The 24,272-nt window shown below is 38.7% G+C and overlaps 1 protein-coding gene across 1 annotated transcript in view; it reads right to left on the reverse strand.

The window, feature by feature from the left end:
- ITGA9 (integrin subunit alpha 9) overlaps nucleotides 1–24,272 on the reverse strand; it is a 218,031-nt gene that overhangs the window by 50,197 nt on the left and 143,562 nt on the right. Inside the window, exons 19-23 of the mRNA XM_021546471.3 lie at nucleotides 12,387–12,473; nucleotides 10,978–11,057; nucleotides 7,675–7,764; nucleotides 5,098–5,206; nucleotides 560–667 (exon numbers count right to left, since the gene is read on the reverse strand). Of these exons, the coding sequence (XP_021402146.2) occupies nucleotides 560–667; nucleotides 5,098–5,206; nucleotides 7,675–7,764; nucleotides 10,978–11,057; nucleotides 12,387–12,473 (474 nt within the window). The remainder of the gene's footprint in view (nucleotides 1–559; nucleotides 668–5,097; nucleotides 5,207–7,674; nucleotides 7,765–10,977; nucleotides 11,058–12,386; nucleotides 12,474–24,272) is intronic.

Raw genomic sequence — 24,272 nt, forward strand, 5'->3', positions numbered from 1 at the left:
TTTCTTTGAAACTGACACAAAATCATCTTTTGAAAAGCATTGTGTTGAAAGAACAACTTTCTCTATTATTTACATTTGTTAAAAGAACACTCAAAAAGAGCAAATTATAACATGGACTACAGCAAAAAATAGATATAGATAATGTATTCAGACCTAGCTGATAACCACAGAAAAAAACCCCAAGGAATCTGAGTCAGCTTGATAAAGCATCCTACTGATATTACATACACCACTTAATCCTCCCTCAGTCAGGAAGAACTGATTAAGAGACAATCCTCTTTGCAGGTGTGACTTGTGGAAGTGTTCTCTATATTCCCTTCAACATCAGCCTGACCTAGTTTACATGGCATTGTAGGAAACCAGGAATATACAACCAGTTGTCTTTGCCCTAGATGAGGGAGAACAGCCAATAGGTGGAGGGGTTCAGCTACTTACGATCTGGCCACAGATGCAAAGAACCTTAAAAAGCAATTGATTCACTGAGTTTTGGTGGACTTGTTTTAGTCATCAGTAGCTCTCAGTACCTCTCTGAGCTCAGAGTACATCATAACATACTCACCATCATCTGCTGAATATGAAATATTTCAGCTCCAGTGGCAGAGAGGCGGTTTGGAATTGAAATATCAAGAAAAGCTCCAGGAAGAGTGCTTGGTCCAGCATTGTAAACCTGTAAGAGAAAAAATGAATACAAATAAAATTACATACTTGACTTCTCATAAATGGGAAACTACTGTAGATTCAGAGCTGGGAGTACAGATAAATTTGAAGAAATACAAATAGTTTGCAGGTTTTTCAATGTCTTCAGACTAAGACTTCTTTCTCAAGGATTAGCTTACCTGTCTTCAGGCACAGCTCACATATCAAAGGAGAAGAAGTTTTGCAAGATAATTGCCAGTCATCAATACAAACAGTGTATTTTATATACTGTTGAAAGAGAGACACTGCTAGTACACTGAATGTTTTGGTAATAAAATCTTGAAGGCTATAAGAAATATTACTATCTCAGCTAACATTCTCATTTCCATCTGGTAACCACTGCATGATGTTCTGCATATGTTTTTCTTATGAAGCAGAAGCCAAACAATTACTGTGAATACTGGACTGTGGGTTTTCTAAGTGAGTTGCCAGGAAATGAATGTGAACAACTTCCATACAAGTTCTGGAATTTTCAATTCAATTATACTTTTAGTGGATATCACTCCCTGGCCCCCAAAATTTCAACAAAAGCTCAAAGAATTTCCCATCCACCACTGATATGTATCCAGTGAAAATTCCAAAATTTAGTTTAGGAGTTTTGCTGAAGAAAAATAATCCATGGAAAAAATTCAATTAAAGCAAGTTTTCATTTGTATCTACATTTTTTATTAGGAAAAATATTTTCTGGCTCTTTCTAACCACACAAATATAAATGCATTAAAAAAAAATAAAATAAAAACATGAAACACGTTATAATATTTATCCACACTGAGATACGACTGTGAAAAGATGTAACATGCAGTTGTCAATTGTGTAAAGTACAAATATTAAAACCAATAGGATTTCATTCTTCAAACACTGTTTATATTTGAAGAAATGCCTGACTGATAAACAGAACTAGTTTGCAATGCCAAATCCTCTTCACAAAAGCCCTGAGGCTTCAGGCAGGGGGAGAAATTCCACTAGAATGCAGTATGATAAATGCTGCATGAAATACAAACATAATGTTTCATGTTAGACATTTTAAAAATTTTGATTATCTCACTAAGATCAGATATGAGTTATTGCAGAAAAGGCATTTTCGGTTTCTTTGTTCATATTTGATCTAGTAGAGATTTTCACATATAAAAACTACTATAAAGGCCCATATTTTTGTAACTCATCTCTTTCTCTTGGTTAAGGAACTATTATTTTTCTCATCTGGAGAAGTTAAATATTTGGCAGGAAATAATTAACAAAGAGTGATACAAACAATTATTTGTCCATTGTGAAACTACTTTTTCTTTCTGATACACACACTTGTAAGGTTTCCCACTTTATTAAAGAGCAGACTCGTTATGGCATAATAATATGGGAAAAAATATTACTATTGCAACCACTAAGTGTGTGCATGAGAGACAAGAGCATTTGGTAGGACAAATGGTGGCACTGCCAATATATAGATTCTCTCTCCCTTCCCTGTTATCATTTTGCTTTACTGAAAATATTTATCTAGTTAAAGCATCAGTGCATCCGTTCTTCATTTGCATTAACCAATCCCTGGGTATGAGGAGGAGGAAGGGAAGAAGCCCTACAAACCCCCAAGAATGAAACCAGAATCACAAGAATTAATAGCCTGGTTCACAAAAGCTTTTATACCCTGAAATCCTGCTTTCAGTCCTTCAGTAAATAGCTAAGGGCACTGTATGACAGTGGGGGCTTAATTGCTGTGGATCTGTCCTAAATTGCAAGGCAAGATGTGTTCTATTTGCCATATGTTAGAGGTGTGGCAGGTATCTTCTGTTAATTGGGCAGTTTTCATTATCTCTTCCACCAACCAATTCTCTCCCCTCCGGGGAGACATCTACTGTTACTGGCTTATTGAATGTCACTGCATGACTGATAAAAGTTACAGCATCCCATTGTGAGATGCTCCACCCAGAGGGAGGAGCCAAGCATTCCTAACTGGATATAATCTTGAGATTCTGGAACACCAACACGGCATTTTCTGCACTGGATTTCCCAGAGGAACAGCTGCCTCTTCCACTGCAGGAAGACTGCACCCTTTTCTACAGGATCACTGCTCCAACAAAACCACACCTGCCACTCCAGGAGGACTGCAGCCATAATTCCCAATTGGACTGCTGCCAACACCCTGACTAACAGGGTGTCAGGTTGTATTCTGACTGTGTCAGTGTTGTTTTCGTTCACTGCATTGTTTATTTTATCTTTTTATTTTCTTCCCTAATAAAGAAATTTCTGCTCGCATATTTTTGCCTGAGAGCCCCTCTTAATTTCAAATTTATAACAATTTGGAGGGAAGGGGTCTACATTTTTCCTTTTCAGGGAAGGCTCCTGCCTTCCTTAGCAGACACCTGTCTTTCCAAACCAAGACAGAATCGCAATCCGTCCATGCAGGCAGACATGCTCATTGCTATAGGCTGAGTTATAAGCCTAGGAAAACAGAAAGAAAATAGACAAAACACTATTTTTCACAATAAATGAAAATGGTGCGTGTAGTCATGCACCTACCTCTGAGTGACTTATCATTCACTAGTCCCATGCAGCAGTCAAAAAGGATTTGTAGGGCTTGTAATAGATGCAGTTACAGCAGTGAAATACAATGCCAGTTAATGCTGGCCACATCACAAGAGTTTCTTATAATAATCCATTCCACATATTTTGCCACATCAGGAACCCATCTAACTGCCTTGTGAAGTGTAATATATAAGTAACACTAGAATAATGCTGAGCTGTTATGAAATTTTTATTGAAAGCTTCTCATACCTGTCTTTTCAGTGTCCATATCTCTTCCGTATACTGTACTGTTATCAGTAGTGCTAGAAATATTTTCATGCTGGGGCATTTAGCGAGCCTGAATCCCTAGAACAGATGTGTTTTCTTGGATAAAGGCTACCTGCTCTTTTGCTCAATGACTACACCACTAAAAAGAATTACTCCTCCACTTCTGTGGCTTCATCAAAGATGTGGCACTTGAGTAACTAGGGCTCTTTACTCAGCATGTGAAAAAAGGTGAAAGAAACAAATGGTAGGAGCTTTTTTTCCCTATGGAAGTGAGATGCCATGTTTGCAATTCCTGTCATAATATATTCAGATAAAGGACACATGTCATCCCTGCATGGTGTAAATATGGCATCCAATCAAGAATACATTGTATAGCATTGTAGCAGGATGCTCTGTCTGAGTGGGGGCAAAATAGCTCAAACTAAACCCTATTTGTAAAAGTTACTCATGATGGATGGAGAAGGGTAGTCGTGCTGACTTCAGTGTTAAAGACTGCTGAGGCTTGTGAGAAATGGATTTGTAAGGGATTCTCAAAACGTGACAGAAAGCTCACACACTCTTGTACATCTGTATGCAAACATTGAGATAAGGTGTGATGACTTAGGAAGGCCATGGAATAGAGATGACATTGTTGAGAGAGAGACTGAACTAGAAACAAGTTTCAACAAGTTTCAAAATATGACCTTGCCAAAAAAAACAGATATTTTAGAGAACAGGAACTATGAATGATGCATTGTAGCAGAGATAAAAAAATAAGTGGTTGGTGTTAGAAGGATTAGCAGCATTGTGTGGCAAAAGGTAACAAGCTGAAAAACATTTATAAAGTATTCTAACCAGGAAATAGGCTGGTTTCTGATAGAATGGTGTTGAGTTTTACATCTTATGTCTCACCCTTCAATGAGACTGATAATGGAATAAAATCTTTCAAAACGCCTCTCAGTTACTCTGTCTCTGAAAAGCAGGGACTACCAACAGAGACTGACTTGTCAATCCCAAAGTTAAACATTCAGACAACACTTCCTGACAAAAACTGGTGCCAGTGAGGATGTGACAGGCAAAGTTCTTGATAAAGGAATCAACAAGTGATAGTACAGATAACTTATCTAAAGCTGTTGAGCTGGCAAAGTTAGCCTAGAAACACAGGAGTGACAGTTGATCAATTTATACTACAAAAGTTCAGTCCCACTTTTTATCAGCATGGACTTCTAACACACTACTTCCAGGAGAAAGTCTGGAAGTTCTTCCCTCCAGAGTGGAGATGTCCCTCAAGGTTTCTCCTTGAACCTTAGCAAAAGAAATTTGCCCACCATTGTTAGTATGAGTGAGTACACCTATACAACCTTCACATAAAAACTGCTGACCCAGTTGAGGCTAGGATTAGATCCAGTTGCATCTAGATTCCTCAATGAGAAGAAGTTTAGAAAGCAAGGGATTCCTTTCCGAACCTCCTAACTCAACAAGAGGGTCTTCTTTATAAACCTTGTCCGAAGTTTCCATTCTACCTATGACTGTGATGCAAAATCATGCACAAAAGCCATTACCACACTCAATAAAATAGTTACAAAACACAAATGTGCTGTCAATCAGGAAAGCAGTCAAAATAAGGATGAGTTTTACCTGCAATGTGAAGTTGAGAGACTGGAAAAGGCATTCATGGTTTTCCAACTGAACAAAGTTGGAAGCTGCCACAGAATCACCGTAGAAAAATGAAGTAGGGAAGACTTCTCTGCAAGACCAAGATATAAATTTAGTAAGCTGAATTTGTGAGCAAAATTAAATATATTTGTGTCTAACTGAATTGCACCCCTTGCTTTCTAGTCATGTGAATTTCTATGGGACCATTTTACATTAATCTATTTTTTGTGATTTGATTTCCTCTTGGCAATATTAGACTACACAAGCAGCATCTCAATGACATGGGTTAACATTCCACCAATGAAGCAGACTTCTTTTGATTACTTATCCTTTTTTCTCCTTTCCTATCACAAATCCTCCTCTCTGGAGTCCCCTGCCATGGATGATTTGCTCAAGTCCCATAGCTTGGAGTAACACAGGAAATCATTGCACTACCAAGTTAATCTGAAGTAACAGTACCTAAGAGGAATACTTTAAGCTGCATATTCACTAAAGTAACATTTCAGTACCTAAAAATCCTGCAGAAGAGGACTAGAAGTGCTTTAAGCATCCTTTATGTCTCCTTTTAAACTCGGGCTTCTCCACTGTCTGGAAAGGGCCCTGGTGTAATTTCAGACAAACCTTAGTCCTCTCTACTGACTAAAACTTTGCTTCCTTCCCAGGTTTTTCTTTGGAATCAGAGCACTTTGAGACAGGATTTTGAGCCTGTTTAGGTACATTTCCTTTTTTCCTGCCTGCATCCTGTGTCAGTGATTGCTAGGGGAAACAGTGAAAGACTTTCTCCTCCCATTTACAGTATTATGCCAAAAGGCTCCCGAATATGGTACAAGCCATTCTGGGCTATTTATAACCAGGAATTAGGTTTGCTCCTCTAGATTCAAATGTAGGACAATTAAACTAATAAAACAAGCTTCAAAAAGATACTGTCCAAAAAGTAGAGTATTATTTAATTACTATGCCTAGGAATGTGCCCTGCAATAAACCCATCTTTTCTTTGGCTGCTGGATTTTTCTGTGAACTTCAATTAACTAAGCTATGTCTATGAGAAAGAAAAATATCATAAAATAGGCACTTGGGTGGGGCTTATATATTCTGAGACCTTGTGCTTTAAAGAAGTACATTCTGAAGAGAAAGAAAAGAAACCAATTTTTATTATGTTTTGGCATGCACTATTCTGTAGGAAACAGAGATCTAAAGACACAGATGAAAGCATTCCTATCTGTAAAGATGAATAAAAATCCATCTCTATCAAAACATCAAGAAACAAGAGTTAAATTTTAAAGAATTTGTAAAAATGAAAGCATTCAAAAACTTCCAGAGCATGCTGCTGAGACTGTACTCTCAATATAGAGATTTTTGTCCTTGTTAGTCATCTTGTGAGGTTTGACAGCACACTTCATTCCCCTGAGCAGACTCAAACAAACCTTTTACCCATTCTGACTCCTGTGGCGGTAATTAAGGATTTTATTTCTATCCAACAAGATGAGCTTTATGGGGCAAAACCCAGTCTAAGCCTTGAATCTGGGTTTATTCAGCTTTTCAATCAAATCACATGTCAGTGCAGGTTTTTTTCTACACATGTAGCATAGTGGACAAGGGAATATTTGACTTCTACTAACGCCAGCCTGCACTAGCCATTTAGACAATACCTGTAGTCTGGAGATTGCCATAGCTGAGACACTGACCCTCTGGGGACACTATTGATGAGTTTTTGCTTCCCCAGTTTAGGAATTAAGGTCAGCTTTCTCAGTCTACATGAATACTAATTCATCTTCTGTGCCCAGATCCTCCAATTTCAACTCAAAGCACTGTTTATGCTAAAAAATGGTCTGACTGTTCAGACTGACCACAAATCTTTCATTCTAGGCTTAAGATTGTGATTCCAAGTGGAAGGGAAGAGCCTCAAGTTCAAAGGCAGGAACTCATACACATGCAGCCTTAGGGAGAAGACACAATGGCTGTATGTTAGGCAAGTATTTCAGTCAAAGGGTGAGAGATGCTCCACAGGTGGTAGTCAGATGCCTCACAGACTAGGGAATAGAGGAAATAAGAAAATAAACAGAAGCAGAAGCAAATTCTATTTGTGAAATTAAACAGAAAGGCAAACAGCTAGACTTCACCAATCTCCTTAAAATTCCAGAATATTTGACTGTAACCTTTGGCCTCTCAATCATTTCCTTAAAGACATGCCATAAGTATCAAAATGTGGTTTATTTGTTCTTTTAAAATTTAATTTTAAGGTTCATCATATCTACAGCATCACTTGAATTTAAATACAATCACTAAAATACCTACTATAAATGTGATGATAACTAATTAGCATTAATTAGGAAGTAGTGAAAATGAGGTACAGTCCTGACATTAATAAAATTTCCAGATATTGAATGAGATTTTCTGTATGACAAGTGTCTGGGAAACAAGGGAAAAGCGACAGTCTGGCTACATGTAAACAAAGACAAGAATTAATTTTTTCACTGGGAGATACTCAGATGTTATTCTTAGGATGCTGCTGATTATTATTATTGTTGTTTTTGTTTTCATTTGATGATTGATACTTACCCATTGATGGATGAGTCCACTTCATGCATCAGGGGCACGGACAGGATTAGAGTATTATCATGCAGACATTCAGCTCGTTCTAGGTTTCCACTATGCCAGAAAGGAAAAATAAACAAACTGCAAATCAACAGTCTTTGTAATATATCACAGTTTCACAGTCACCATCTCTCTGCCTTGAACTCTGAGCCTCTCTATTTGAGTGATATCAGGTCCTTAAGAATGTTCACCCAACCTTGGAGAGGGCACACAAAAATCATGAGTTTTGTGGCTGTGACATAAACAGGCTCATTAAAAAATTATATATATATTGGAACAAGGTATGAATTCAAATGTCTGTGGCAAACTACAGCAGCCATCATACAAAGTGGAGAGAAACAAGAACATTTAAACTTCCATGCAAGGGCTCATTTTCTCCCAGTTTGACTGCATGTCAGTTTGTGAGAGACACACCTCACAGAGGATCATGAATAAATGTTTTCAGTGTACCTGAACTGAATTTTCTGCCACTGCAAGCAGTTTTTTGGGCAAGACCCTTGTAGTGAACTGGCCATAACCTCTCAGCAATTCCACCCTCTCTTTCCCCCTCTTCCTGTACTTAGCTGCCAAAATGAAAGCACTTCCTACTTTACATTGTCAAAGGCAGTTGCCTCAGCCAGTCAAAACCAAAATGAAGAAAGGAAAAAAGTGAGCAATTAGCTCTCAATTAAGTCAGTTTGTTTCCGTGTGAATACTTTATGTAGGAGGTTTGGGAAAGGTTTCTGTAATGCATGTCTAGCACACAAACCTGCAACTATTCTAATTCTGATGATGAGTCTGCTTGTTGGGAGACAGCTCAGAACAACAATCTTGAAAGATATGTTAAATGTATTTCCAATTTCTTCAGCAGTACTCTGGAATCACTTTTGCCTTGCAGTTCATTGGATTTACTCACAAATCAAACCGGCAAAACCAAAGATATGATCATATTTATTTGAGGACAGTATCACTGAGGCAACAGAAGGCAATGACATCCGAAGTAATACCATGCAGATTATGAGTTGCTCAGATTACAAAAATAGAGCCTGCTGGCTACATACATGCTTACCTACAGCTCAGCTTTCTGCAACTGACATACTGCCTATGTCTGCTGATAAAATATTGGCCAGATAGAAAGCTGCACAAATTTTCACCCCTGGGAAAGAACCCCACTTAATAAAAACTTTTCCTGTGAATAGGCTCACAGAAGAGTCCAAAATTGAGACATTTCTCATCCAACATAAATACTAAAATACCATGGTGGCACACAGAATAAGCAAGTAGAATTCTACACAGGGTTCATGGATATGTTCTTATCTGTTCCAAATGGAGTAAAGGTACTGTCAGAAAAGGAGAACACAGCTCAGTGAATCTAGCTCTAGAAAAACAGTTCACACCTGGAAGCAAAGAGGAAGGTTTGTTGTTTTTTTAAAAACAGCCATATAGTGTAAGAGCAGTATAATGAGATGCTTACTTCTTTCGCCAATTGTTCCAATACTGAAGCAGTCCCTTGTCACAGATTCTATTGCCAAATTCGCAACTACACGGGACAGACTCAAATAGGCACTTGAAAGGCAACACTGGCTTTCCCATGACAGCATGACACAGCTTCCCTGACCAGCTATTTCTGCCAGACTAGCTCCAGTTCTGTGTGAAAACAGTGCCTTCACCTATTGCAGCCTGACTGCAGCATGGGTACTTTCAATTTCCTCATACCTGACTTTACCTCAGGGCTCCCTGCAACTCTTGTGGTAGAAAGATTTTGTTACACTTATTTGACAGCAAGGGAATTAAGCAATTTGCCTAAAGTCACAGAGGAAATTAGGGTAATCAGCATTGAATCCTGCACTACTACTCTCTTTGGAGGTTCAGCTAAATCCTTCAAAACATATCTTCTCTCAACCTTCTACAATGAGAAACTTTCTCATAACATCTCTAAGCATGCACTCAATTTGTAACAATTACTGTTTATTCCTTTGCTCATCTAAAGGCACAGACTAGTACTTCTCACTGGTATGGCACAGAAATGTAAAAAGTGAGATTACAGAGGGAAGTCCTGTACTATCCAAGATTGGAAAACACTGGCTGTGAAAATTTAAAGCACTGTTGACCCATCTTTGCACCAGCTGACATTCACCTAGCAGATACTGATGTCTCTGACTGAGAAGCACCATCAGGTAATCTGAACACATGATGAACATCTGACAGAGAAAAAAGCTTCGCTAACATGTAAGACATGGTGAAGTGTCTCACTTTCATTGTCTCATACCAGTCCTGTGTGCTTCAGGATCTTGTTCCCAACTACAGGTGTTACTGCAGGGGAGGACTATGCCTTATGAGAGCAGTCACTCAGCAGCTGTTTCATCCTATATCTCATCTCTAGCTTTTTGTAGAGGTGTCATCCCATTTGGGAGGAGAATTCAGACTGAAGATCCTGATTTGCATAAGGATATGAAGTTGGCTCATTTACACAGTAAAAATGGGAAGAAGAACTAGTCAAACACCCAAAACATCAAAGCAGCAGTTCACGGTCAATATTAATGCAGCCACACATTGGTTCCCATAAAGACATTGGTAGTGTTTGTGAATGAATCACCCATGCAGTCTGCTTCTTTATGGTACATCATCTTAGGAGGCACAGAGCATGTGTCACACCTTTTATCCTGCCCAAAACAAAATGCCTAGGCACGCATACTTTGCAATACCCTACTTCAATGCCAACTTGAAGTGCTCTTTGGGAAGTACACTATCTAGATGTGTTCCACAGTCTGTCATGGCTCACCAAAGATCCAGAATGGGGAAAAATTGAAACACGACTTTAAAACCTAACACTGGGATCCTTGACCATCTGATTAAAGCATTTATCTTTTTTGGTTTGCATCCCAGCATGTTTATTTCATTCAAATGCTAGAACAAATGGGTTGGGATATCTTGTGTTGATCATCAATCGCGGCTGAGCTGAGCTTGATATATGGTCCAAAGAGATAGCCACTGAAACACAAGAGCCTTTCAACTGAGAGAATACAGAATGATCCTTCAGAATGGCAACCACCTGGCAAAGAAAACTTGTGTATGATCCTACCTCATTTTTCAGGAAGGTTCAATACATAATTCCTCTGCATCACCAAAATACATTTAGCCAAATGCATTTAGCCCCAGTAATTTAACCTAATTTACTACACAAATACATATCTACAGCTAGTGTCATGTAATTGTCAAGCACACACAATGCAAACTTCATGTAACAAAGAATATCCAAGTCATCTAGACATAAAAGTGTCCCCTTACCTTTGGGCAGTGACAAGGAAGGTCAGCGTTTCTTCCTGCCCGGTCAAATGGCTTGTGTCAAAGATCACACTGAACTCATACTGTGCAAAGAAAAAGCCATATTTAGACTCTGCATATTGTTTCAAAATGTATTTATTCTGAAACTTTATTTATATTTTACTGCCCTAATTTTATAAAAGTGGCATATTTTGATACATGTAAGAGCACTTCTGCTTCAAATTACCTTGAGTCTCAGTAACTGTGTTTCTCTTCAAATACTATAGAGTTTGGGTTTTCCTTCATTAAGAGAAGACCTTTACTAGAATTGCCATTCAAAGATATTTCTTGAGGAGATCATCTGCCTAGGAATGAGTCTTGCAAAACAGGAGTATCACTCCTGAAATTATATGAACACTGCTCTGTATGTTATTTGCTGATGAAGAGATCTTTGGGGGAATAAAGGCCACACCAGCAAGTGGAACTAGCTAAAGCATTCAGGACACGTGTCATAATGGCTGAAAACAGGTGCTAATTTTGAAATAAGAATTTTACTTTGATGGATTATTTCTCCATATAACTTTTCTGCCTAACTCCAAAACAGACTTTGGCCAACTGAAACAGTGTACAAATCCATTATAAGTTCAATGGCTTACATTCTTACATTCTAGATAATATTTTGCTACTGCATGTATTTTTTCAATTCAATTTAAAATATTTTTTACTTTTTCAAAATAGCACAAAACAGTCAATTATAAAAACAGAAAAAAAAAACTTCTATATGGGGTCAAAGGATACATCAATTCAAATGGAAAGGATTTGCTTTTGAAATGGAAATTTTCTGAAAAATTTCAGACTAATTTTTTCAGATCATCCTTAAGTTATTCCTTAATTTCTCACCTTTCTGAGTTGGTCATTTATATAGATCATTTTAGTGGCAGAAAGAATCCATCTGGATTTTTAAACATTATGAGAGAGTGTATCTTCTCTTCTCTTATGGAACAAAACCCTCTTTAAAAAAATCTACCAGAGACCATAAGCTGAAAATGTCATTAGTGCATTTTCATCATCATTTATATAAATCCAGCATCATTTTAATGTGAAAGAAGACAAAAACTCACAGAGGCAACATACGAAAGAGAGTCCTTTTCTATTTTTTTGCAGAGGAAATACATAAGTTTTCCACAGCTGCAACTTTTGCACCATTTTTCAAAGCTATTTTATTGCAGTGTCCAGGGCACTATCATTGGCCTTGTCTGGTGGTAAAAAGGATAGCTAGCCTCTTTAACTGTGAAAGGCTTGGATATCTGGCTTAGCAAGCTAGAGAAAGTAATAATCACAGACATTTAACAGAGCAGTTGGCTTTCCAGACACTCCATGGAAACAGAGGTAAATGAACCAATATTCTGCAAATGCAAATATCACAAAGTTACCCTAGATTTAGATCTCATGAAAGGAAATCCCACACTGCACTTGAGAAAATCTGACTCCAGTAACTCACAAGCAATGCCCAGCTCCTCCTGCAAGAAAATAAAAAAGACCATGAGGTTACAGATTTGCGGAGAAAAAGAAGATTGGTAAGAAATGGCAACATTATGAAATACTATGAAAAATTAAATATTTCCCATCAAAGCACTGTGTTGTATTTCCTTAGTCAGATCAGCACTGGGAAGAAGACAGCAATCAGAACCTTGCTCTAAGGGATAGATCATGAAGAAATACTGTATGACTAAACACATTAGAGTCAGGGAGTCAGACCAAATTCTTGGATAATAGTTATTCCCTCTATTTATTAAAAGAAAGCTTTCAAATGATCAAGAATATAGGTTTTCTAAGATAGTTTTCCAGGTACCTGTACCATGAGGAAAGAACAGTGTTGAGAAACAGTGACCAAACTATGCAATACACGGATGTAGAAAAGAACGTTAATCTGGTTCTGGTGACATTCAGTGCCCTGATCTCTTACTCTGGTCTACAGGATGAGTCATGCTGGATACTAACCTTTAGTGGGACAGTGGTTGCATAGATAAAGTAGAGGAATGAGCATCTCCTCATGCTAAACATTGACTGTGGACAGTCAGTAATTCAAATGTAAAATATTAGAACAACCCTATACTGCTTGACTGGTGACTCCACTTACAGCAGAAATTCTTCTGGTGAATGGAATGTTTAATTGCTCCATAAAATAAGTGGCTAGCTCCAGATGAGCACATTCCCATTACAAGATTATCAGGGAACAGTTTAGTACTCTGCCACTGTGGGCAAGTTCATCTCACTAAACTTTAGGAATATGATTCAGCTCTGGAATCTGATATGTGCTTTTAAAAGCCTACACAGCAAGTGACTGCTATGTGATTTACTGCTACTGCTCCCATGGGTTGGATACCTCTCTAGACCTACTGTTGGTTATATCATCACCCGAACTATATTGCTTATGGTATCTGCTGCAATACAAATACCTAAATTTTAGATATCTCTTAAGTTAATTTTATTCCAGACATGCAGCTGAAAATCTCTTTGCTAAAGAACACATAATTTATTTGACCTATTTTCACTATTTACTGCAGTTTGAAAAGCTCATGCTCATGTACATTTCCTGAGTTACTTCATATATGCACTTAAAAGTTACATTCTCAGCTGGAGCAAGAATGAGTGGAAGGAGCTTCCTGATGCAATTGGGTTATAGGCATCTCCAGGAAATGCCTTTCTGCCTTTCACATTCTGACCTAAGCACAACATGAGTGTTCTACAGATATTTAGTTTCAAAATCATGGTTCAAAGCAGGGCACATATTTCTAGAAAATGATAGATCAAATACTATCTTTCTTACCTGACTAAGACAATATTTCACTGGTTTCATGAGAAGCAAAAATAACTTAAGGACAAAATCAGTGCACACCTTGAGATGCCTAATGGAGTGACATTACTGCAATACTACTAAAATGCCAGAGAAGTGGCCTTTGCATTCAGTTTCTCTATGGATTTGCTTCCTTGCAATATTTTGTAGCCTTCCATTTCTGGAAATACGAAAGATGGCACTGCTTAGCAAATCAAATATCTAGCTTCAGTAGTATGGACCTACCATTCACATATGTGTTAGATTTTCTCCTCTAAAACAAACACAAAATAGAAAAACAAGTGCTTTATGGACAAAGCATCCCTTTCACTAGCGTTTTCCTCTCAGGAATCTGAAAGGTTCTCCAGTTCTATGGGAGTGATTGAGAGAACACATAGTCTGAGCAGCTGCATAACCAAATGAAAAATTACACATCTGTTTGCTCTGAAAACATTCTTCATTCTGGGTCATTCAAATGTCCCTTGCTAAATGGGGCAAATGATGAACTCTCTTCCATCAATGCCTAGCCTGTGTTCTGTCAAGAGGGGTTTCTAGGTACATAGCTGTCCAGTATGGTAACAGTGACCAGACAGACACAAGAAACTGTCTCCTCTCCTCAAGGCCATATCCCTTCAGAGATGTCAAAGACCAGGACAATTGAGAGAATCCTCATACTGATAACGGAAGAAGAGCACTCCTTCTTTATTTTGCACATTGATACCTTTACAGACCAGACAGAGCGCAGGCAGATGCCCATGGTTTTATTGACTGTAAAAGGAAATGACAAGATAACATTGAATTCACTGGTTTTCCTTATTGGTGCTTGGAAAAGTTTAATGAATGCAGGAAAATTTGCTTGAATAACTTTCTGGCTTCATTAGCGTACTGTCCAGTTTAATGATTAACATTAATACAACATTACTGAAGTTCAGAGTGGAGAGTGTGAAAAGGTTATTTCCTGAGAGGGTGGTCAATCAGCAACATGTTCTCCAGGAAAGTGGTCAGGGCACCAAACTTGTCTGAGCAATGCTCTAGGTTATATGGTTTAAGTAGGGAGTCCTATGAGGAGCAGGGATCTGGATTTAGTGATCCCTATGAGTCCCTTCCAACTTGAGTGTTTCTAGTAGTGGTGCACAATAAAACTTTTCAATGCTAGGAAACAGCAAAAATGAGTTTGGCTTCATCATATTGGTTCAGCCTCCCACAAATTTATAAATTAAAGGCTACCAGAAAACTTTTCCTGTGGACTCCTTGGTTTGCTCTGTGATTAAGATGGAGAAGGCTCAGCTAATGAGTAAATATTTTCGTTTTCCTTCACTGCTTAGCTACAGACTTCAATTTCAGTGTGCTGTTCTGGAGGGAGAGAAAATAGTTTCTTTATGTGTTTTCCTATGCTGGTCAGCTCTCTAAACTCGATTTTCACACTGTGCCAGGAGGCTGTCTTATCTTACAAATAGGGAACTGCAGTGCAACTCAGGGCTAACAGAAACTGCAGATACCACTTCTTGCTGATGTTAGGGCATGCTTTTATTGAGCAATGCTACTCTATGACTATACAACCCATTTGAAAAACTCAGCTTACTGCATGACCTTCATAGCAGTTCTTAGTTTGCATAGAAAACGTCGCAAAAAGGGTTGGTTGTTTCTCTTCCAACAAGACAGTGTGAAACTTTATCTGGAAAACTTCTTCCTTTCTGAAACATTTCAGAGTGTTACATACTCTTAGTCAAGCAGATAAATAGTCAGATAATTAGTCAAATTACTGTATTATTACTTCATCACAAATGTTGACCTGATTATGAGAAATACGAAGCTCAGTCTGGATCACAGTCTGTTTGTCAAAGTTCTTTATCACAGAAAAAAAAAGTTCCTCATCATTATAATATGAGCAATGAAACACACAAGTTCAAGATATTGAAACTTCCTCAGCCTCATCTTGACTTACCATTTTCAAATTAGACCCCATATGGGTTTTTTCCATTTTTGCACAGTTGGTATGGCATGACTTACTGGCTAGTGAATACAACCTGACCATTTATGGTCCTGACCCTCACTTATGTACAACTGAAACCCTCCAATCTTCCTGAGCTTGATCTGGCAGTTCATATGATTATATGAACTGGTTTTTAGTTTTCTCACCCTTAGCATCATGCATTTCTTCCCCAAAGGTAGAATAACTTCTCTGAACTTATGTTGACCTTGACCAATTCAGTCATCACTTCCTCAACCTTCTCCCCACTCATCTGCAACCATGACTGGTTGCATCTGCAACCATGACTGGTTGCAAGTTCCTTGCCTAAAATATCTCCTTAATCTTCCACATCCCATTAACTGCCCTTCAACACTGGTACTCCAATATCATGCTTTTATCTATCTGATAACTCTTCTACCATATTATGACTCAGCAAAAGCAAAAATTCCTATAAGTACAGGTCATTTGTGTTATTTTGCACTCACCAGTGTTCTCACAGAGAAGGTGTGAATTCAACTATTCTAACACTCATAAATGATCTTCTAGCTCTTTGCTTTTCTAAGCACACAACCTATGAGTAGATACTGCATCTGCAGTGTCAGTAAGGAGATGCAACAGAACAATACTAAACATGTGAAAAGCATATGTCAGGTGTGGCTCTCAATAGAAAGTTATATTAATTTCTGAACTTAAGGTAATTTATGTATTGAGCTGAATACTGCTGACTATCTGTGCCAGAGTTTACATCATACTTTTAAAAACTCTTCTAAGTACCTGTTATTTCCTAAGGAACTTTTGATTAAAACCACCAATGAAAGGCATTGAAACTTAATTAAGAAAATATTAAAATAATCTGTATATTTTTTAAAAGGGAAAAAACCTCAAGTTGCTAGAAAATACATTTGCCAGTAGTTTACATTTCTCTTTCCTTAGCTATACTCAAACTAAAGGTCTTTTTTTATTGTTATTATTTAAACTGAAAAAATCCTCCTCGCAAATCTTGGTTACTAGTGCATATATTCCGGAACTGATGAGAAAATGTCCTGGAATTCTTGTGTTGTTGGCAGAACACTCCTGTTTTGAAGATGTTGAAAATTTATTTAAATTGTTCAGATTTTTTCTTGTGATGCTGCTTGTTTTCCAAAGGATACAAAAGCAGAATAACAAGAGTGAATTCCGAGGAACCTTGCATCTGTTGTCAGAGCACACACTCTTGTTACTGCTTTCCTTGTTGTTATTTGTTTTCTTGTTCTACAGTGCTTGTCTGTGAACCAATGCACTTAACACCACAGAGGATCATGAATAGCATCCTCATCCAAGAAGTCTTAAAATACATTTCCTAAGAAAATACCACAAGAGAGGGCTACTTGCACTGTCCACCTCATACTATGCTGAGTCTCAAAAGTTAGGTATGATGCATCTACCTACTATATCCTTTCTGGCATATAGATTTTATCACTATCTATTTAGAAATTCTCTGACCTGCACCAAAGGTAGAGGCTTACACTGGGCACTGGGAAAATTTGCAAAATTTGTACCATTTTTTATTCTCCTCACAGACCCTGACTAAAAGGCATACATTTGCTCAGTAATTTCAATGTGAACTTTTTGTGAGAAAGGATACTTTCCCAAATGACAATTTAGATGAACATCTGGATGTTTTGTTCCACACAACAGGATAATTATATAGACATGACCTGCATTTTAAGAACTTCTTACTTTTGGGAGATATCACAAAACATATCTCTGTTCACAGCTGTTAATCTGCATCCTACACACATGGCTTGCAAAGCTGGGTAGAACAAACATGTCAGGAACCTAAAATAAAGACTCATCTCTGTGATGATGTTTGAAATACTTCCTTCAAATCACTCTTCATGATCTTGGTCTAAGCCCTTCTGGTGTACTATCAACAACTCAAGAGTTTCTCTAGGGTTTGGAAAGCAAAATTTTTATTTTGCTCCTACTTATATCTCCCTGTCTCACAGTTCTCTAAATACCTTCACTTAGGTTTCAAGGATTCCAATTAACAGCCACCTCCTGAACATACTAATGTACTTTCTTTCCACAGCAATTGAGGTACAAAAGAATGTGCATCAAAGTCATCTATATATGTAGTGCAATTAGGGATGACTGAGCTCATAAAATGCTAAGGATTTTTTTCAAATAAAAGGTCTGGCTCTGACTGAGTTTCCTTATGGCTGACAACAAGTACAGCTCAGGGTAATTTAATCTTGGAGGCCCCCTCATGTGCATACAGCTTAGTTATTCTAATACAAAATTCCACAGATACCACACTTACCTCTAAAATAGGGCTTTGTATGATATTTTAAAACTGCAAGAACACAAAGAGGATTATTGGTACTCCTGACTGGGAACTCACTGGCACTATGCATGAATTCAAGATCATCTGAAATCACTGAAATGTTGTGTCTGATCTACCTCAGATATGTCATAGAATTTGCCCTGGTTATCGTCCTCAAAAGACCTTCACGCCTCTCTTTTCTTCAGATAACTGCAGTCTGATGTCTGCTTTGCATCTCTGTCAGCAGTACTCTCTGGTAACTGAGCAGACAGTATTTCCTCTGTGTTTCTGGGCTGGACCTTGTCAGGCACAGACCTTCCCCAACTCCAGTCCACAGCCAATGCCAAAGGCAACAGGAATTCACTTCTGCTTGGAAATCTCAGCATCTCACAAAGTGAGCCTGCACTTTTGGGGTTTTGGTTTTTCTTCTTTTGCTCATCTGTTTCAGGAGTTCCAAATGCACAAAGCCTTCAAAAAACCACTGCCATCAGTACCCAACTCTCAGTACTGCACAACCCAGGGACTGGACAGGGGAGAAGCACAGATGCACTGCTTCTCTGAGGCCAGCTTCTTAGGCAGTGGAGAGAGTACTCAGTGGTGGCACCAGGACACCTGGGAAGACCACAGCACCTCTCAGAAACAGTGGGTATACATTGCAAGCTGGGGAAAAAATCATCCTGTTACTCATAGTAACTCTGAAGATAGACTGCAGTAATTAGCAAAGGTGGCCATAGCTCAAAAAGCAGTCATTGGTCCAGGAAATATTTTCATGTGCATTTCAAGGAATTTCTCCTCTCAGAGTGAAAATCTTAGGAGTTTTGTTTCACTTTACAGAAATAGTTTACTTGGCACTTCAAACAAGCACCTTGTGGTCAGAAATTCTTCTGTGTATAGCTCTCCACTTGCCAAAGCAAAGTGGGTGACAGAATCACTCAAAAGCAGGAAAAGGATGTTCACGATGGAAAGAAATTAAGATGGCTTTACTCTTTTAACATAACAGCTCTGGATCTCAAGCTTCAGATATTTATTCTCTTGTAAATAATTTCCAAACACAGGTGGAATGCAAGTAACAATGTGAATGACATGAAGGCCAAGTAAATGATAAACCAGCATCAATAGCAACTATAATGTGAAAATTACTATTAATCATTACCTGTTAGAAAAAATATTACAGAGAGGGAGTTATAGACTCAATACAGACTTCTTCATCTAGACCTTGTAATGAAACTAGCATTTATCTAACCTCTTGAATGCAATGATTAAAGAATATTGGATATCACATCAAATTATAAAATGGAATAAAAGCATATTTTGTATGTACTGTAAAGGTCTGTTTTAAAGATGTCACAGAGACTGAAGGTTTTCCTTTATTTTCAACACATAGATATTCCCCTAACAAACCACATCAAGAAATATGAATGCCACACATTATAAATTCTGTGAACTGCTGTTTCACCAATTGCCATCGCCATCACAATGCTTAATGAGCTAGCAAAACTACATACCTGAATATGCTGACATTCACACAGCCAAATCCACATATGAAATTATGGGGCAGTTGGGCATCTGGATCTGTATACTAATAATAAATTGATCCTTTGATTCATTACCAGAAAATAAACTTGAAAGGGGGTTGGGGAACCTCAACAGTTGTTTTATAAAAAGAACTAGAGGGAAAAATGAAGTTTCCTTTGGCATTAGGGAGAAATTTCCTGTCCTATTCCATGATGTCACTAGTAATGCTGTAGGCACATCGCACCTTGAAACCCAGCAATTCTGGCTTGGAATATCTTGGATTTGCTCCTTATTTTGAGAAAACAGCTATTTCTGTATGATTAATTAATGCCTTTCACCTCTTCCTTCTCATCCCTGGATGGAACCTATCCTCGCCTACACAGCAAATATTTGACTAAAAAGGGAAGAAAAAAACTTTTCTATTTACTAGATACTTCTAATTCTCTCTCACTCATAAACTTTTACCTTAACTGGTGAAAAGCTATTGCAGCAAATTTTTTAAGTACAGCACCCTCAGAAGCTGAAGAAGCAGCATAAATTGTTCATTCAGGTCAAGTGATTAAGCCCCAAAACAATCTTCAGGAATAGTCAACAAAACCAATCATGTTTTTGTTCCTCCTATCTTTTAAGAGATGTGCAGGGCAGGTGGTGAAATTTTGTGCTGCAATGAGTAGTTTATTTAGTTATTATTTTGCACTGGGTGATTGGAATTTTGCACTGAGTAGTTTTTATATTGCACTAAGTGGTTTGTTTGTATCACATGGTTTGTCCCTCCTCCTCTAAGGTCCTGTGGTGGTGGTCTTACCCTGGGTCAGTTCCTGCCCTCACCCCTCCCATCAGTATCCCATTGGCTGTGGTCCCCCTTCCTCTGCCCCTCCTTCCCCCGGGTTTAAAATTTCACACCACAAGACCCTCAACCTCTTTCTTTTTGTGGATGTCTCCTTTCCAGATCTTTTTTCCTGGATGCTACTATATCCCTCCCAGACTCTCTCTTTCCCCTGGAGGTGTTCCACAATAAAGTTGTGGGACGTTCGTCCCGAGAAGAAGAGCACCTTTTATCTTTTGCTTTTGTCCTTGTCAGCAAAGCTGGGGTCCAGAGCTAGCCAGGGGACCCCACAAAGGCTTTTGATACAACGGTGAAACTGTAAGGAGAAATGGGCATCTGGTGCCACAGTGAGAAGTTCCACCTCCTTTGCTGCCACACTTTCATTTTAACAGACCAATTAGAGACTTACATTGACTTTCACTGTACTACGCCAGCTAAATATTTCTCTTCCCTTCTTGCTGAGAACTGCTGAACATAATTTTTTGAAGAAAACAATACAGGAAACATCACCAAGATACATCACCTCCATAGAGCTGTTAGGTCAGCTGACCCTTATTCACTATGAGGATGGCCACATTTCAAGTATGCTGTTTGGCCAGGCTTGACTCTATGACTCATTCCCATATGTGTTAATGTACAGATACATATTTCTCCACTATGGAAAGCACTTAGAATCATAGCATCATAGAACCATTAAGGTTGAGAAAGACTTCTGATATAATCAAGTCCAACCTTTGGTCAAAAACTACATGGTTTGACTAGACCATGGCACTAAGTACCACATCCAGTTTTTTCTTGAACATCTGCAGGGATGGTCATTCTACCATCTCCCTACGCTGTCCATTCTAATGTTTAACAACTGTAAAGAAATTCTTCCTGATGTCCAACCTGAACCTTCTCTGGCACAGCTTGAGGCCATTTCCTCCCATCCCGTTGTTGGTTTCCTGAGAGAAGAGTCCAACATTCACCTCCTTCCCGGTAGCTGTAGAGTGTAATAGGGTCATCCCTGAGACTCCTTTTCTCCAAACTAAACAACCACAGCTCCTCAGCCACTTCTTATAAAATGTGCTCCAGACCCTTCAGACAGCTTTGTTACCCTTCTCTGGACATGCCCTTTCTTGTAATGAGGTGCCCAGAAATGGACACACGATTTGAGATGTGGCCTCAGCAATGCTGAGTACAGGAGAACAATCACTTTCCTGGTCCTGCTGGACACATTATTCCCAGGATAACTCAGGATGCCGTTCTTGGCCATCTGAGCAAACACTGGATCATGTTCAGATGCTGTCAAATCACTGCTCATTTTCCTCTGGGCAGTTTCCCAGCAACTCTTCCCCCAGCCTGTAGTAATGCATGGGGTTGTTGTGATCCAAGTGCAGGACTTGGATCTTGGCCTTGTTGAACCTCATATTATTGCTCTCAGCCCATCAATCCAGCCTGTCCAGAACCCTATGCAAAGCCTTCCTACTTTTCAGCAGATCAACACTCCCTCCTAATCTGGTGTCATCCACAAACTTACTGAGGGTGCACTTGATCCCCTCATCCAGATCATCATACTGAACAGGACTGGTCCCAGTATTGAGATCTGGGGAACACCTCTAATGACTGGCCACCAACAGGATGTGCCACCATTCACCACCAAGAAAATGGATATTTAAGTACAGAATGGAAAAATTCATCATCCACATAAACCAAAGCACAACAAAAAGGTGCCTACTTAGTAATGTACTATCAGTTTGCCAAGACAAAACCTTTGTTCATAAAACTTTGAAGACATGCTGTTTAAAAACATTGCACTCGCTAGCAAATACGCCAATATAGTATCAAGGATAAGGCAACTTCTATGTGCTAAACCGTGTCCTCCAAGTTCCATACACAAAAATACAGTAAAATGAAAACTAAGGGAAAAATCAGTTTGATTCCACAGTGATATATTTTAAAAGCAATCATAAGAACTAGTAAACAAAGTATCTCTGACACACATTCAGCTAAATTCAGAAGTAACTGAGATTGTACTATTCCCACAAAAAGGCTTTTCTCTATAAAACTGCAGAAAAAATGCTTGATTAAATGCCTATCCAGACATAATCCAATTATCTAGAAAACTTAAGACTCAAGTAAAAGAATGTGCAGAATTATACACTATTCCTGTATTTTTCATACCCTGACATGTATATCCAAAATAAATATGCTGTTGCAATCTGTCAAGTGGATTGCATTTGATTACACTTTTATTTAAAGGAAATGTGGATGAACATGTATTTTTTTAATCTTCATAATTTCCTCATTATCTATGCATAGGATTATTATGATAAACTTAGTAATATGAGTGCATTCTTGCGTGTATGAGTCCATGCTCTCCAAAAACAAGGAAATCATTGGGAGAAAAAAGGGCTCTGGGGTAAGCTTTCCTTCATCTCACTTCCCATGTATATATATATGTATACATATGCTCTCATGTATATGTATTTCACACTATTAAATTGTGGCTGCATGTACTATTAACACAGATATTGGTTTTGAATTATTACAGAGAAATACTCTGGTTTTGATCCTGCCTGGATGCCAGGTGCCCACCAAAGACACTATATCATTACCCTCCTCAACTGGGCAAGGGAGAGAAAATACAACATAAGGTTCATGTGCTGAATAAGAACTAGGAAAGATCACTCATTAACCATCACTGGCAAAACAGACTCAACTTGGGGAAATTATTGAGTGGGGAAATCAGTTGAATTTATTACAAATCAAAATTGGAGAAGGACAATGAGAAGTAAAACAAATCTTGAAAAAGCTTTCCCTCTACCCTTCCCTCCTTGTTGGGCTCAAGATCCTGCTCTCTGGGTAGCACGGGGAGATGGGGAATAGGAGTTTCTGCTGTTGTGTCCTGTTTCATGCCTTAAGTTTTAGCTTTCATATTTTCCAGATTCTGTACTGCATTAGTGTATAATTCTGAACTTCATATAAAGTGTTAGCAAGTTCTCTTCACAGTTTAGTTAGACAAAACAATCCTTTTCCAGCCCAAGAACCAAAGACACCATTGCAGCTTCAGGCCCAAAAAGTATAAACAGCAAATTGAGGAGAGCAATCTGGGAGGATGGGATTTCATAACTTGAAGCTGTAATTGGATAATCAACCCCAATACATAAATGGACCAAAACTTAAAAAAGAGTGAAAATGTCTGCCCTGTTGTCCATCTTGGTTGTAGCCATGGCTGGGCTCTTGTACTGCCCAAGGTGTATCTTTTGAAGGCCTTTTTAATAAATACCTACTTTATTCCTTTAGCTCTGTCTAGCCTCTGTTCTAGTTAGACTCTCAAGGCATCCTGCTCAGGGAAAGAAGTCCTTACCCTGCTACAGGATGGGGTTCCTCCTACAGGAGAACGTTCTCTATGAACTTGTCCAACATGAGTCCTTCTAATGGGCTACAGTTCTTCACTAACTGCTCCAGCATGGGTCCCTTCCACTGTGTGCAGTCCTTCAAACCATCTGCTATAATTGTGAGTCCCCCCAGGGTCAAAATTCCTGCTCTAGTGTGGGCTCCTTTCTCCATGGGTCTGCAGATCCCTGGCAGGAGAGTGCCCAAACATGGGTTTCCTATGAGGTCACAGCCATTTGGGCATCCACCTGCTCCAGTGTAGGTCTCCTCCATGGGCTGCAGGGGCACAGCTGCTTCACCACAGGCTGCAGGAAAATCGCAGCTCTGGCATCTGGAGCACTTCTTGTCCTCCTTCTCCACTCACCTTGGTGTCTGCAGAGTTGCTCCTCTCGCATGTTTTCACTCTTATCTGGCCACAATTACTTCCGTGTGAAAACTTTTTTCCTGCTTAAGTATCTTATCACAGATGTGTTACTACCATCTCAGA

The sequence above is a fragment of the Lonchura striata genome, chromosome 1 (genome assembly GCF_046129695.1).
Source record: "Lonchura striata isolate bLonStr1 chromosome 1, bLonStr1.mat, whole genome shotgun sequence".
Lineage (NCBI taxonomy): Eukaryota > Metazoa > Chordata > Aves > Passeriformes > Estrildidae > Lonchura > Lonchura striata.